This window comes from Dermacentor variabilis, chromosome 7 (genome assembly GCF_050947875.1).
Source record: "Dermacentor variabilis isolate Ectoservices chromosome 7, ASM5094787v1, whole genome shotgun sequence".
NCBI classification, from domain to species: Eukaryota; Metazoa; Arthropoda; class Arachnida; order Ixodida; family Ixodidae; genus Dermacentor; species Dermacentor variabilis.
This window is the reverse complement of record NC_134574.1, coordinates 57,325,222-57,341,338: the sequence shown is the minus strand read 5'-3', so window position 1 is coordinate 57,341,338 and position 16,117 is coordinate 57,325,222. Positions and strand designations below refer to the sequence as shown.

The window sequence follows — 16,117 nt, the reverse complement described above, 5'->3', positions numbered from 1 at the left end:
TCGGGGATATAAACGTGAACCTTCTGGATGAAGCAAAACATATTACGGTTGAATACTCAAACTGTTTTGATGGCTTCTGTAATCAGCATCTGTTTACCCTGCCAACAAGATGCATCAGAGGTGGCTAAAATACGCTAATTGACCAAGATTTACCTTACTAAATAACTTGCGATGAGTGTCGTTTAATGCCACTTGTCAATACAAGTTACGATCCCATATTTCGTCGCTTGTGATTTGCATCACCACGAGCTCAGCGTCCTTTCTATAGGTACTTGATTACGAAAGTTCAATTCATAGATTATAACTCCTCATTTGACTAGTTGACGATAAAGCTGCAATGAAATGCAGAGCTAGCTTTTGTGACTTTTTAATCCGTAATACAGCAATGTGTCCATGATGCAAATACTTTTGTTAAATGTACTAAGATGTTTCCAGCGCCACATAACCCATGCCTCACACACAGTTTGCTAGTCCGCATGCGGAAGAAAGGCAATATGTAGAACAAAAGCTAAACCTTGCCCATTTAACTTCAAATTGCAGAATTGACATTCTTGCTACAAAAATATGCTAAACAAATTGCTGAAAGATGGCAAAAGGAGGTACTGCGAAATGAAAATAATGAAGCTGGAAGTATTACTATACAGCTAAGTTTCTTAAACTCATTTTTGAACAAGAACTGGCGAATAAGTCAGATTTGCAACCCTAGGGCTACTTTCCACAATCCATCAGACATTGAAAATGAATTTAACAATTTATTTCCTTTAATAGTAAGCCCCTTCCTAACAGCCCTGTAACAGCAGCCCAGACACCACCGCAATCATTTTTTGTTAGTGCATTCAGGATAAAATACTCAATGTTATTCAAGAAATGAAGGCAAAGACTGCTGATCTTTAATCAGTACATCCTAAATATTTTACTGATAACGCTGCTCACCCATTTTTATGCGTAACAACCTTGTATTTAAACATGGTATATTTCCATATAAACTTAAGAAAAAGCAAAAATCGTTTCTGTACTTAAAAATGCCGATAGGGGGTGGATTTCTAACTATCGTCCTATTGTTATGCTTTCCGTATTCAGCAAAATTTAAAGAAATGTTTTCTAAGGCGTGTAACTTATTATATAGCAAAATTTGACCTTGTGTGCACCAGACAGTTTGGCTACCATGCAGGTTGCTCTACTGATCTCGCGCTTCTTTCATTCACTGATCGAATTAAGAACTCCATGGGCGAAGGTAAATATACAGCAGCAATGTGTATTGACCCCACACAAAAGCGTTTGGTTCAATTCTTTACAGTGTATTATTCCTTAATTAAATGCAATCGGTGAAGTAGAACTGGCGCTGGCTTTTCTTCACGATTAGTTTAATAGCTGAGAACCAGGCTGTTAGCATTTCTAAACAGCTTGTAATTCTTTATTATAACTATAATAAATTAGCACTAGTTATAAACAGCTGTTATAATTAGTGCTGTTGAATTTCTGTTTGGCGTCCTTGTTGGCGTGGCTCTCTTTGCTGCTCGCGAACAACGGAAGTTTAAATAATGAAACTTTTCGAAAGAAGCAGCTAAGATGTATTTTGCACACACACGGACGTCATAACTGCGATCAGATCAGAGATAGAGACGAGTCTTTGGTACAGCTTGACATCCAGTGAATTTGCACGCAATTTTTTTTCTTACAGAGAGTGTCTATAAGAAAAGCGACCTGAAGAACTGCCATCGAAATGGCCCTCACCATTTTCGGCCAAGCGCTGTTCTTCGCCATAGCAACCGCTATGGGCCTCTGGATGCAGGGATACGTTAAGATGCAGATCGCTGTGCACGGTCCCTCTGTTCTCGTTCCCGCCAACAGAACGGAACCGGCAGAGTTCTACAGCGAGAAGTTCGGAAAGCACGCATATTTGACGGCAAACGTACGTACACTGTCCTTGAGAGCATTGCCGGTGAATATAAGCCTATTGAATGCACTGGGTGTCGATAATGACCAGAACTGAGATTTGAGTAATGTTTGGTGGCGGGTATATCAGTGACGGATTCTTTTTAGTTTTGTTACTTCTGAGTCAAAGAGGTACATGACAGAGTGCTCGTCATCAGCAAGCGAAGGTCAAACGTCTCCGAACAAGGATCGCATATGAAGAGTAAACAGTTTTTCTCGGATAAAATATGCTAGCCTTCTGGACTTACTTTTCACTGAAAATTAGGGAAACAAAGTGGTGTGAGTCGGAGAGAAATATTCGACCAACAGCCCGCACAAATAAATATAACCTTTCATACTGTTATCTGCTGGACAAGTTGGTGCTACATTCTTCGTAACTGTGGTACAACACTTAACGCGCCGGAATAATCACTAAGGGAGAGTTCAGAAAGCTATTGACACACAGCAAGTGCTTGTCACTTGCGATGCATGTTATGGAAACAAATAAATATGAGAAAAAAATATAACCGCGACAAGAAAGCGATAAAATATATTCCGAGACAACAGTTACGATATTGCAACAGATGGTATTTTCTTCATTGACTTACAGGTCTTTGTAGAGGGAGGGGGATCCGGAAGGAAAATAGTTCAGTTACGTAAGAAGTTCAGAGAATCGAACGTGGCCACTCTTGTAACGTCGAGATTATTTAGGTTCTTTCGCTTAACACAGAGCTGTCCGGCGGTATGAGGTCAGGTGCTTCAGAACAACAACGTGGAAGTACCTTCGCCTGACGCTTACGATTTTTAAATGTTGTTCAATCTTAACATGTAAATTCCTGCAAGCAATATATATATTCTTAGAGTGGGTAATGACGCCAGAATGATCATTGCAAGACACTGTATCCAAAGATGTACTAGAACTAGTTTATATGCCCATTAAGAACATTGTTGGTATATTATGCCTTCTCTCTTCTCTCTTTTAGAACATTACATTCCACTATGTGACCAAGGGCTGCGATGTTGAACACCGTACAATGCTGCTGTTCTTGCACGGTTTCCTGGACTTCTGGTTCATCTGGAACAGACAGATACCAGAGCTCAGCAACAAATTCTGGTACTTACGACGTCTCTGCCTCTCCTTCCTTTCCCGAAAAAGAAAGACACGACAAATAAAAAGATAATCCATCAAATGAAAAATCGCTAGGCCCGTCCCGTGTTTTAGATAATACAGGAGTATCCTGATAAGGAGAGCTTTAGCAAAAGTTTAGTAACAATTGACGGAATGTTTCGTTTTCCTTTCTTCAAGCTTAGGTCGGCCTTGTCCTTCCCAAGAGCTGTTCCTTACGTATCATTTACGCAACGTCTAAATGTACGCGCAATCCCTGTGCAAGTATGTTAATGGAAGAGGGATTGTAAATTTTCAGGATCGCTGCATGCGAAATGAATTACATTTCCCTTAAATTAACACATCGCTGCTCTAGCAGCCTACATTATTATAACCATTTTTGCCTGTTTCAGCCAACACACTGAATTTTTGAAAATTGCCTTTGTCAGGTTACACAATTCTAGATCGGCAGCTGGTCCCAGTCGATGAGGTGCACATTACCTGCAGAAAAATTTGAAATACATAATCAAGGACTTTCCAAAAATTCACTAATTCTGTTTTACCTAATAATGCTTTGCGTCATGCTGCAAGTTAGAAATTCTAGCTGGAGAGATTGCAAGCCATATCCTCTTGAAGATAATTGTGTGGATAGCGCCACTTGAGAGATATGCGTCGTCAAACTTGCAGCAAGAATGCGCTGTAATACCACTTACTATCCTAATAAAACATCGTTTTTTGCATGGAAGCTAAAAGTAGCCGGAACGACAATGCATTTCTCCAGAAATGTTGGGAACAATTATCTCTAAATTCGTGTCATCCTGAGAATTTGTTACATGCGGATTCGCCCTGCGAACACACACGTGTGGTATTTGTAAATTTCAATATATTTCATAAGGTAATTAATTGGAAACTTATATTTTTATTTACTTATTACCTGGCCTCTTGGAGTAGGTCAGGTCAGCAACTAGATTGGTTCTAGGTAACATATGCCATTTAAAGAAAATTGAAATTTCGCTGGTACACTCGGTGTTGCGTAGGAAATCAAACTTTCTGGGTCATCCCTCTCACGAGTTAAAGCAAATATTGAAGCTTGAAACGTTCTTTGTCACTTTCACGCTTGGCAGATTTTGTCGACGTTGCTCGATTATCGCCGTTGCTACTGATAATCTGAATGAACGTTTTATTACAAAAATTGCTGACATGATTTGCACCTTTCCTGCAGTGTTGTGGCCCCGGACATGCGCGGTTACGGTGACACCACACGACCGAGCGACACCGCCGAATATCTCATGCCGAAACTAATCGGAGACGTAAAAGGACTTCTGGACAAACTGAGTAAGTGTAGTATTTTTTTGTCATGAGTGTTCAGCGACACATTAGGCATGTGCTAAGAAGCGGGCCGTAAGTGTTCAACAAAGTGTAACAAATAAACGTGTACTAGTCCACACCAGTTGTCTTAACGGGACACTAAAGTGAAAAATGATTTCTTCTGCATCAGTAAATTACCGTTCTACAACACCAAAAACAAGACTCTTACAACTATAAGACGTTCGGTAAGCCAGAAAAAACGGAAGAACGAAATGCGGGTGACGACGCCTACATAAGTTCCCGCACCTAGGGACTGTGACGTCTTGGATTTTGATGGCATCTTGTAGAGCCTGCTATTTATATATAGCGGTACAGATTGACTACATTGTGTTCTAAAGGAACGAAATAATAAACATGGCAAGTTTCGGGAAGCTTTATTCAGCCAACGCGACCCAAATGCGAAAACATGCTTAGGAATCCCTGACGTCACGCTGACGTACCGGCACTGGGGTTCCGGCGCGAAATTCAAAAGCTGATACTTGTACCTTCATTTTTTCATCTAATAATCAAACTATTATTTTGAAATGACTGCCTGCAGGGTTCTCAAACAATACTTCATTAATATAAATAGATTTCTTGTTTCGCTTTACTGTCCCTTTAATGCATCTGCCGAAAACCCTCATCAGTAGGTCATCACTTTCATGCAAAGGGTGCCAATGTATCTGCTTGTAAAAATCGCGCAGAGATGAATGCGTAAGACAACAACCTCGGTGAAATTAGTTGCACTCTGGATGCTGTTCACGCCGATTACCGCATATTTACTGCGAGACCTTTAGTACCATTTTGTATGGCTTCTGCAACGCTAAATTCTTCGCGCATTTCGCCAAGTATATTGCGCAGCAAACGCGGAATCTAAAATGCGGCATGTCTCCGAAACAAACAGGCCGGCAACATTGCAGGGCCACACGAAAACGCGTCATAATTATTATTCACTGTACAGTTAAGGGAAGCATAGTCACCGAAGTCCTTCGGATATCTTGCAGCCTTTAATGCTACATTACTTTTCTTCAGAACACATTCTTCTTTCCCATCTCAGGTGGAAGAGAACACACACTGCTTCTGTATAGTGCGAGTGGTATTTCATATAGACATCCATGGAGAAACTGGGCATTCTAGAAATTTGTTTTTTTTTCTGTAACGTGGCTGAGAAACACGATAGATTTGAGACTGGTGTGGGTGTTTTCTCAGATACAAAGCGCACGTTGCTCACCTTGATATCAGAGCGCTATCATTTTAAGGCTAGATCCGACTGTTAGCGTCACAAGCCCTAATCTATGGTACTATTATAGCCGGAGAGAATCAGGACTCCAGACATTACAATAAAAACTCCGAGAGCCCAAGAAAAGGGATAATAACATTCATAGTCGGCGGTGTAGTAACCATACTCGCAGCTCCATGCACCCTTTCAAGGCTGTCGCTGAAAAGGATTACGCTACTGTTTCCGCATATTGTTCCTTGAAAACATTCTTACCTGCTCACAATAGAGAGAGAGCCGCGGAAGAAATTCCTGGGCTCCGAACGCACTAGATCGACGGGAGGCACCGACGAATTATGACGAAAGAGAGTCTTCTGTTACGGCTTGTAGCCTCAAGCTATTCACGCTGATTTTCTGGTAGCTTAAGAAAACGTCTACAAGGGAGGCCCCGTAGTGTGCTGACGTGGTAAGAAGCGGAATTTTAAAGCGCTACACAACAAACAACATTAATGCCGACCAAAATGAGAGCACCTTTTTGAAATGTGTTGTGACGTGAAATTATCCTACCCGCAATGATGTACGAGACAGAACGAATGATCATGCCGTTATCACGCGCACTGCTCTAGTGCTTCTTGCCTGATCTTAAAGACAATGAAGAACGAGAACAGCACATGGTGTGCTACTGTGTCGTTTTCTCATCGTTCTTCATGTATGAAGAACATCAAATATAGTGGAACGCTTGTAAAAATTAGATACTCGGTTCTTAATATCAGGCATATTTGTATTGGGAGATATAATACAAGCACCAAAATTGAACACAACAAGCGCATTGAATTGAAGGCAAGAAGAACCGAAATTCAGCCGCCGCGGTCTGTATAAAACGGGAACTGGATCACAACTGCGCAACTCTAAACGCCGCTTTATTCGCAACTGATCACAACTGCGCTTTATTCCATAATATGTTAGTGGGAGTTCGTATTGGAGCTCAATGGTTTTGAATTTATTGAAAGCACTTCGTGCATGTAAATGGCATGTCAATGGGAACTAATATATGCGCTAATTACATCAGCGTATTCATAGGAATACTGGAATCAGGGTTTCCTAAATCTGCTCGTTATACTCATCGTTTTACAAAATGTTCACAAACCACACGCTTCTAATCTGGTTCCACGGTGAGGAACAGTCTCTGAAGTTCTTTTCTCAGTTCAAGTCAGTCCACGCAACCATCGCGTTTTCCTCTAATGTTAGGCTGCCGCAATAACCTTTTTGGATGTTAGCATGAGTGTGCACAAAAACAAACGTATCACATCAGTTCACAGATATTCAAGCGATAATCGCCAACACTTCTACAAACAGCAATTGTTACATTACAAACAGCCAGCGCGTACAGCCAAGCTCTGCGTTTTAGGCGGATATGCACTAAAGAAGAGGACTTTGCATCGAACTATGAAGAAGGCGGTAACAACTTAATACACCAGCGTTATTCTACCTCTTTTTACAGCGACGCGATTGAAAAATCGGCCCCGTTGTCATGCGCTCCTCGAAAGCAAACCAGCTTCCCCCGATTTGCAGAATAACCTCATGGTGAAGAATTGAGCGTTACCAGCTAACATAAATCGTTTCCTCCAGGAACAACATACCAGACTCTTACAGAGCGATCAAATGCTTCAAATTGCCCTTGAACCTCTGCGGCCTGTTTACAGAGGTGTCACCAACCTCACACATGTTGTCACGTCTTCCAAAACTAACTCAGCTAACTTCAAGAACTGCCACAATATGGAAATCTTCGATGCAAATTCTGCGCGAAGATGGGTATCACTAACATTGAGAAAAGCAACGTGTCTTCATATTATTAAAAAATCTAAGCCCATTCCAAATGCAACCCTTGTTACCTAGTATATCTCCTTGAATACATCATTTTCCGCGCACAACATATCGGACAGACGGAAACCCCTTTGACGCCACGCCTAATTAATCACATATCACATGTACAATCTACACCTGAGCTCCTTATAACCTAACATGTGAACACACATGGCTACCATTTGCAAAACAATAAGAGGCCACTACTTTAAAATGAGGATTCTTCATGTACTATGACAGAGAGCTTGCGACTCACTTCGAACACATAAGTTCAGCACACTTTCAAGAGGAATTACTGAAAGCACAGACAGGCTGTCATGCGTACCCAACTACCGAGTGACTTGTTTCTAAGTGCCCCTACATGTTAGGGGCAGCAATGAATATATTTCCTCTGCTTTATGCATTTACAAGTTGTTATTTATTCTCGCCTAGCATGTTTAAGTAGCTATATGCATATTCCCGCAGCTTTCATTCGAAATTCTCCCCACCTCTTTCTCTAATATTGGTCCTTATTATTTTAATTTCTCACATATTTCCTTATTGTATTCATAGGCTACCTGTATTTTTGAATTCTGTGTTTATGATTTGAGACGCTACTACGCTTCTATTCATTTGCGTTAATGTGCGGGTCTTGATATTAGTGACGCCACTGAATGTTCGCGCGTTTTTATTCATGAAGCCGTACGTTTCTTCTTTTTTTCTTTTATTGGATATGCTCCAGTCTTGCACACAAAATGTAAAAGTCGAAGTCAGGGTGCTTCCAATGGCACTTTTGATAAAGGTTCCACCGCGACCGAAACATTAAAATGGAGTTTGTGCTTGCTTTTCTATGTGCGTCTGCAGTTATCTGACTTTAATCGACGCGGAATCGAAATAAACACTTGCATCATATATATATATATATATATATATATATATATATATATATATATATATGTTACAGGAGCGCGAAATGCGTACGTATAGACAGACGCACGCAGACAGATGAGAATGAACTTTGAGATGAACCGACGAGGAGCCGAGTGGCGGTGGCAGCGGAATTGGATCCTACATATATATATATATATATAGTTTTGGTTTATGGAGACTGGGAACTTTAATTGCGCGAGAACGTCCTGTCGCACACTGTCCGCACACCCGGGAGTAGGGAACGCAGCCCTCTCTTATTTGACAAAGCCTGCGCGCACTCTCGAGCAAGTCGTCTTTGTCGTCACCATCGGGTCTCAATTGAGACAGTGGCGCGGCAATAAATACATCATAAAGAACGTTCCTGCGTAATTTAGCCCAGTGCATTTTAATGCGTCTGAAACCATGGCTAACTGATGTTGCCAGGCACCTTCATCATTTTTTGTGATCCTTGATTCAATGACAGAGCGATGTCGCGAAGACAAGCTTCTTGGGAGCCGCTGAGGGGAAACATTAGTGTTTTATCATACCTTTCCCACCTGTTTGCCTTTTACAATATTTCCTACCTAAATTGAGTGATTACGGCTTTTTGGTTTTTATGCCACGCGCTTTTCCCGCCGTGGATGACTGGAGTACTTTTGAAAATACTAAGCAAATACTACATTTCCTTTCTCACGTTCAGACCCCGACCACAAGCGAGAAGTTGTGCTCGTGGGCCACGACTGGGGCGGCATGATCAGCATGTGCTTCGCTACTTTGCACGAGAAAATGATCGACAAGATGGTGCTCATCAACAGCATGCATCCCAAGGCCTTCATTAAGCAGCTTTTCCGCAGCCCTACGCAAATGAGGATGTCATGGTGAGGCTTCTTGCCGCTCTGCAGGAGAGTGATGATTGTAAACCTCTGTGTTAAAAGGTCTTTAAAAATATAGTTTTCACTGTACATATTTTTTTATTATCAACACTTCAACTCCTAATAAAAGAGTCAGGAAATGTGCACAGAAAGATATCGCTCGCTACAATATTTAGAACCAGACAAAATTCGAAGAAAAGAGCATTGTATTGGAAAGGCGCAAACTCCTCTCACACAGATAAAAACAAAATTATAGAGCTACCTCAAACCTTTATCGTAAGTTTTCATTATCGTAAGTTTTCAAGAACATTTTCATTTTGTCGTTTATTTTTAGCCATTAGCAGATTGTCGTTGGCCGCAGTGTCGAATCCATTTGCAGAAGTGTTACTGAGACAGTTTCTTCGCAATACGTGCATCAACAACATGTTTGTCGCCTCAGATATGTACGTTGTCTTTGCGCAGGTACCAGCTTCCATTCCGACGCCCTGTAGTGCCCGAGCAGTACCTGATCCTGAAAGACTTTGCCTTCTTTGACATGGTACACAAGGGCTTCACGAAGGAGGAGGAATACGCCCACAAGTACACCTACTCCAAACCTGGTATGCCTCCTCTCAGTTATTAAGCTTTCACGTCTCAGATTGGCATATTGACCTATAACACAAAAGTGGAAATTCTGGATGGAAATGGGTGGCGTAGTTAAAACGCTAGAGGAAGTACTGATGACATATTTGAGCGCACTGCAGTAGTTCAATTACAAGGGTATTTAGAAGGCACGCAGAAAATGAAAGGAAAAAAGCAATCGACCATTCTTCCTTATACCAAATTAGCAAAGGACAAGTGGACTAGAACTAGATACCTGGTTCTCTATACCTTAACAACATACACATTCAGAAATACAGCCTCACTGGCACGTGATTACTGCAAAGTTGGCTAATAAAATAGAATACGCTGTGATTCAAAATAAATATTCATGACTCACGGATCGAATTGACGCGCCGCTAAAGAGACAGCTGAATTTCAATATCAGTTCAATACTAAAAAATAATACACAATCAACGAAAAAAATATTCCGTCAGTGATCACGGCTCAATATATCCAGAGTGAAACGTAGAATTAGGTTCAGAAATAGGTGACGTCACGCAGCCAAACCTGACACGCCAAGATATCGTGAGAGAAAAATGTCGGCTGAAAAAATTTCCCCATTTTTACCCCAACCGAACAACTTACCCTTACAGCAGATTAATGCACTGATTAACGGCACTGATTTCGGCACAGCTCAAGAGGGCTGATTTCTGGGCCTAGCATTCGCTTTTGCCTCCTAAACATTGCTCTCAACCTTCGTTGATATGCATCTCCACACATCTAAAATAAACCGTGGTCATGCAAGCCTACTTATTAAGTTCCGTGCTGCAATTTGGAGAGAATGTTTGTTTTGCAACGGGGGGTGTTCGCCTAGCAGCACTAGCTCTAGGTTGCAGCGGTAGGCTTAAAACAGGTCGGTGCTATCTTGAAACGGGGAAGCAAGCACACCTTGTCGTCTTCTTCTCATCCACTAGCACCATGCCCGCTGCCCAGTGCCTTCAGTACAGTTTATATATGTATCATGATAGTAATAATAATAATAATAATAATAATAATAATCAGCCTGGCTACGCCCACTGCAGGGCAAAGGCCTCTCCCATATTTCTCCAACTACCCCGGTCATGCGCTAATTCTGGCCATGTTGTCCTTGAAAACAACTTGATCTCATCCGTCCACCAAACTTTCTGCCGCTCACTGCAACGCTTCCATTCCCTTGGAATCCAGTCCGTAGCCCACCGGTTATCTTTGCTCCTCATGAAACGCCCTGCCTATGGCCCCCATTTCTTCTTCTTGATTTCAATTAAGATGTCATTTACTCACGTTTATTCCCACACCCAATCTGCCTTCTTTTATCCCCCTTAACGTTACACCCACAATTCTTCTTTCCATAGCTCATTGCGTCGTCCTCAATTTAAGTAGAACCCTTTTCTTAAGCCTCCAAGTTTCTGCCCCGTAGGTGAGTACTGGTAAGACACAGCTGTTATACACTTTTCTCTTGAGGGATAATGGCAACCTGCTGTTCATGATCTGAGAATACCTGCCAAACGCACCCCAGCCCATTATTATGTTCTTGATTATTTGAGCCTCATGATCCGGGTCCGCTGACTCTACCTTCCCTAAGCAGACGTATTCCCTTACCACTTCCAGTGCCTTCCTACCTATTGTAAACTGATGTTCTCTTCCGAGACTGTTAAACATTACTTTATTGTTTTGCAGATTAATTTTAAACCCACCTTTCTGCTTTGCCTCTCCGGGTCAGTGAGCATGCATTGCAATTGGTCCCCTCTGTTACTAAGCAAGGCAATATCGTCAGCGAATCGCAAGTTACTAAGGTATTCTATTCTCCATTAACTCTTATTCCCAGTTCTTCCCAATCCAGGTCCCTGAATACCTCCTGTAAACACGCTGTGAATAGCATTGGACACATCGTACATCGCTGCCTGACGCCCTTCTTTATTGGGATTTTGTTTCTTTCTTTATGGAGGACTACAGCGGCTGTGGAGCCGCTATAGATATCTTTCAGTATTTCTATATACGGCTCGTCTACACCCTGATTCCGTAATGCCTCCATGACTGCTGAGGTTTCGACTGAATCAAACGCTTTTTCGTAATCAATGAAAGCTATATATAAGGGTTGGTTATATTCCGCACATTTCTCTATCACCTGATTGATCGTGTGAATAGGGTCTATTGCTGAGCAGCCTTTACTTATATCCTGCCTGGTGTACGTATGGTATACGTATAATCCTGCCTGGTAGATGTACATGTGTATGCATATGATCCACGCAATGAAAAGTTCCTTTCTGAGGGGCTCTAAATTTTAACATTTCTTCTTCCCGCAGGAGCACTGACCGGTACCATCAACTACTACCGCGCCTTCAACAACGACAGTGACCAGTTGAACAAGATACCGTACCGCAAAATCAACGTCACTACACTCATGCTTTGGGGCAAGAAAGATGAGTTTATTACCGAGCCCGTCGCCAAATACAACCAGGAGTGGTTGTCGAATTCGCTGGTGGTCTACTACGAGGGGGCTGGTCACTTTGCCCAGCGGGAATGCCCCGAGCATGTGACCGAGCGCATCCGCGAATTCGCTAGCACGGGCAACGTGAATGTGGCCGAGGACACACGTTGGTCGAGGTGGCAGTCGGCTAAACCTCCATGCAGCGAGTCCAAGGTAGCAGGTGCTGGGTGGACACCCCAGGGTCTTCCTTTCGTTCCTGATGGTGCGGAGCTTCCCCAGGCTATGAGAGGATAGATGACTTCAGTCTCCGCGACTTTACTGTTTGCAGTCGTCAGAAACTAAAGCTTTGAATAAAGGCGCTAAAACACAAAGGCTTCGGATATTACAAAATGAGCCTATCGCCCATCACTAATGGCTGTGCATGTTATGGAATATCAGTACTCCCTGCAGCAGAAAAGAGAGAAAATACGAGACACACAGCTTTTTCTTACTGGTAATAACGGGCATTGTGGTAACGGTTGCTTTCAATGCTATGCGGCAGCTAAAACAACAGACTTCACAATTATGAACTACAGGGCAACAACTATTTGTACAGTAATGGCTCTTTATCTGAATACGTCATTCTTATGCGGCACAGTAAGTGCGCTAGCAACGCAATTAAACACTTTATGTCTGCAGGTCCTGGCTAAGCACTAGTAAATGTAAATATTTGCGCTATAAAAGCACAGTTCACAAAAATATGGTAAGTCAGTTCTCATTCTCGATGACCAGTGTCAAGACAAAACACACAGAAGTTAGCAACCGACTAAGTGTAGTTATTTGTGTGCTTCATCTGAGATGTGATCTTTCAGAATCTGAACTATGCTACCCCACTCGACCCAAATTTCCATAATATGGCAGGGCAACGGGGGTCACTAGATAACCTCGCGCCTTACATGTGTCAGATGGAGACATAGAAAGTTTGAAGACGCTACGAAGCAAACTAGCGTTTGCAGTTTGCTACTCTGCGCAGGCAAGCTGCAAATGGTTTAGAAGAATTGTGAAAGAGCCCGTAAGATTGATTTCCCAGGCCGAATTCACTTAGCTAAGCTGTTGTTGCGCAATTTGTTAGCCAGAAAGACCTCTGGCTGATATAAGTGTGCTCCCGAAGAGGCAGCGTAACCGAGGCCTGGAAATTTCCTCCGAGAAATGCGCACTAGTGCCATTTACGCGCAAACCCATGACAAACTACAGCGTAATACTAAATGGCCAAATAATACCACGTGTTCGATCGTACAAGTTTCTAAGTGTCATAATCGGCAGGGACTTGTCACGGAGCCCTCACGTATCATGCGTGAAAAGACGGTTGACAGGCGTCTGCCACCTGTTCAAATTTTTCACTGGCAAGACGGGGGGAATGTCGACAAGTCTCATGTTACAACTGTACAGGGTGCTTTTTCTCGGCTTTCTGCGATACACCTTGCCAGCAATAACAAACGCCGGTAAAACTAATTTACGCATAATACAATGTCTTCAGGCTCAAGCGCTCGGAATCTGTCTAGGCCTGCCTCAGAGTGCATCAACAGTGGCTACGATAGCAATCGCTAGCGAGACCACCTTGTCAAGAACCACCTTGAAATTGATGTGCTCGGGACCCATATAAGGCATCTAACCATTACTCCTCGTCACCACGTAGCCTCTCTTGCAGCCGACAGACCACGCATATCTTTCAGCCAAACGATTACCGCACATGATGTATCATTGCCAGCTTGTTTCACTCTGGCTGCGAGACCTTCGATTCCTCCACGATTCCTCGCTCAACCAAACATCAACCTCACAAAAGCTGGCATCGCGAAAAAAGCTTATCTATCATCACCAGCTCTTTAAAAGCTCACGCTACTATTTTTTTCCGAGAACTACCACGACTCTACGCATATCTACACTGATGGATCTGTCCTACCAAACTGCTCCACGGCGGCAGTCGTGATACCTGCGAAAGTTATAACAATCAAATTTAAGACTACTCACGCGACAACATCGATGGCAGCAGAGCTCGCAGAGCTCGCAGCGCTGTTTACTGCCCTTCATTACATTGGTGATGAACCGTCACACACGCGGACGGTATTCTGCGATGCGAAGGCGGCACTGCAGTCTCTACTGTCACCTTTACGACGCGGACCACACGAGCAGCTAATATTTCACATTACAGAGACATTCCACCATATAAGTGATGCAAGCCATGAAATAACCTTCCAATGGCTTCCAAGTCGCTGCGGCATTATCGGCAATAAACTGGCCGATAAAGCTGCCCACTCAGCCCCTACTGAGGGGCACCACGTCCCAATTCCACTTTCTAGAACTGACGCAGCACGGAAGCTCCACCTACTTGCTCGGCGGTGCACCACGTGGCAATGGAACGAGCCACATTTAAGAAATACGCGACTGTATTCACTTGCTCCCACAATTAGTCTTCCAACGCCATCACGGCTTCGCCGAGCAGACGCCACGCTTTTGTATCGACTGTGGTTGGGCGTTGCCTTTACCAAAGCCTATGCATTCCACATAGCGATGACCGACACCGCAACCTGTGACCACTGCGGCCATGAGGAATCGATTGACCATATTTTGTGCGCTTACCCGCAGTACAGTCCACAGAGGGTATGCCTTCGTCACGAACTTCACTAGCTGGACGACCAACCGCTATCGGAGAAAAGAAATTTATACCATCGAAAGGACCTAACATTCAGAAGAAGGCCGTGCAAGCACTATTGCGCTTTGTGCGACCTACCGGCCTTTGTTAACGTCTAACTGGAACGCCCTTTGTGTGCGTGTGTCTCCGTGTGTGCGTTTTTTAACGCTCTCCTCTCTGTCTTCGTTCTTACCCCTATCTCCCATCCCCAATGTAGGGTAGCAAACCGGAGACTGATATCTGGTTAACCTCTCTGCCATTCTTCTTCATCTCTCTCTCTCTCTCTCTCTAATCATCTCACAGTACGAAAGCGAGGAGGAAGCATAGCTCGGATTAGGGTAGACGAAATGGAAAAAGTGCGGTCAACTGATAGCGTCATGGCACATCATTCATATGTTGCTGACGGTATATTCTTACGGCAAATCACTGCACACTCCCATTCGACAGCACGGTTCAGCGTGCAGTCGCAACCGCACTCGCCCCTTCAGTGCACCGCCATCAGAAGAATTACAGTGCAAGTATTACGCATTATTTTGACATTTCTGCTCGAGTCTGGAATGACGAAAACATGGGACATATTTCGCGCAAAAGCGACGCTCAATCGGAGCAATTGCCGGCCAGGTCAGCGAGGTTATCCAAGCCTGTATACATGACCAGTACCACCGCCACTGTAGTAAAAATCAACTGTACGCCTTTATTGCGATAGCAATTACGGGTATAAAAAACTCCATAATATATACAGGCCTATAACAGGCCATAACGATATGTGCACGGGTGCCAGCACCCGTACCTTCATAGGTATTATATGTGACCGTGCTGCACACGGCTCAAGTTCAGCTGCCTCGGCAACCAGTACCCTCTAAGGTGCTGGTCCGCTATGTCGTCGACCGCCAACCGACGACAAAATGCGTGCGCCGTTGTCATAGAATCACTGCTATGAAATAAATAAAAGACGACGGCCCGTCGATCGCTTTGCCTCTGTCTGCTCAAAGCCATAGGCAGGAACCGGCTTTCTTGTCTATACTAAAGATTCATCTCGCGATTACTGCCGACGCTAATGACATTACGAATCAATCAATCTAGTGGCACACTCTATTGCTCAAGTCATGCTAATTTTAAATGCGCGGTGGTTATTCTGAAGCTGACGTTGCTTCCGGCACATGCGACGTTGGCTGTCTCCGTTATTGGTCAACTT

The 16,117-nt window shown here is 43.3% G+C and overlaps 1 protein-coding gene across 1 annotated transcript; it reads left to right on the top strand.

Moving 5' to 3' along the window:
* The first annotated feature begins 1,712 nt into the window (after positions 1-1,712).
* LOC142588650 (AB hydrolase superfamily protein YfhM-like) lies at positions 1,713-12,627 on the top strand. The gene is made up of 6 exons (XM_075700475.1): positions 1,713-1,912; positions 2,898-3,028; positions 4,242-4,354; positions 9,034-9,211; positions 9,668-9,804; positions 12,130-12,627. The coding sequence occupies exons 1-6, from the start codon at positions 1,724-1,726 to the stop codon at positions 12,546-12,548; spliced, it is 1,167 nt and encodes a 388-aa protein (XP_075556590.1). The 5' UTR covers positions 1,713-1,723; the 3' UTR covers positions 12,549-12,627.
* The last annotated feature ends 3,490 nt before the right edge of the window (positions 12,628-16,117 follow it).

Excerpts from the sequence above, each read along its gene's own strand:
- LOC142588650 (XM_075700475.1), top strand. The coding sequence starts at position 1,724 with ATGGCCCTCACCATTTTCGGCCAAGCGCTGTTCTTCGCCATAGCAACC. Across the intron at positions 9,212-9,667 it reads ACGCAAATGAGGATGTCATG|GTACCAGCTTCCATTCCGAC; the intron begins GTGAGGCTTCTT and ends GTCTTTGCGCAG. Across the intron at positions 9,805-12,129 it reads GTACACCTACTCCAAACCTG|GAGCACTGACCGGTACCATC; the intron begins GTATGCCTCCTC and ends TTCTTCCCGCAG.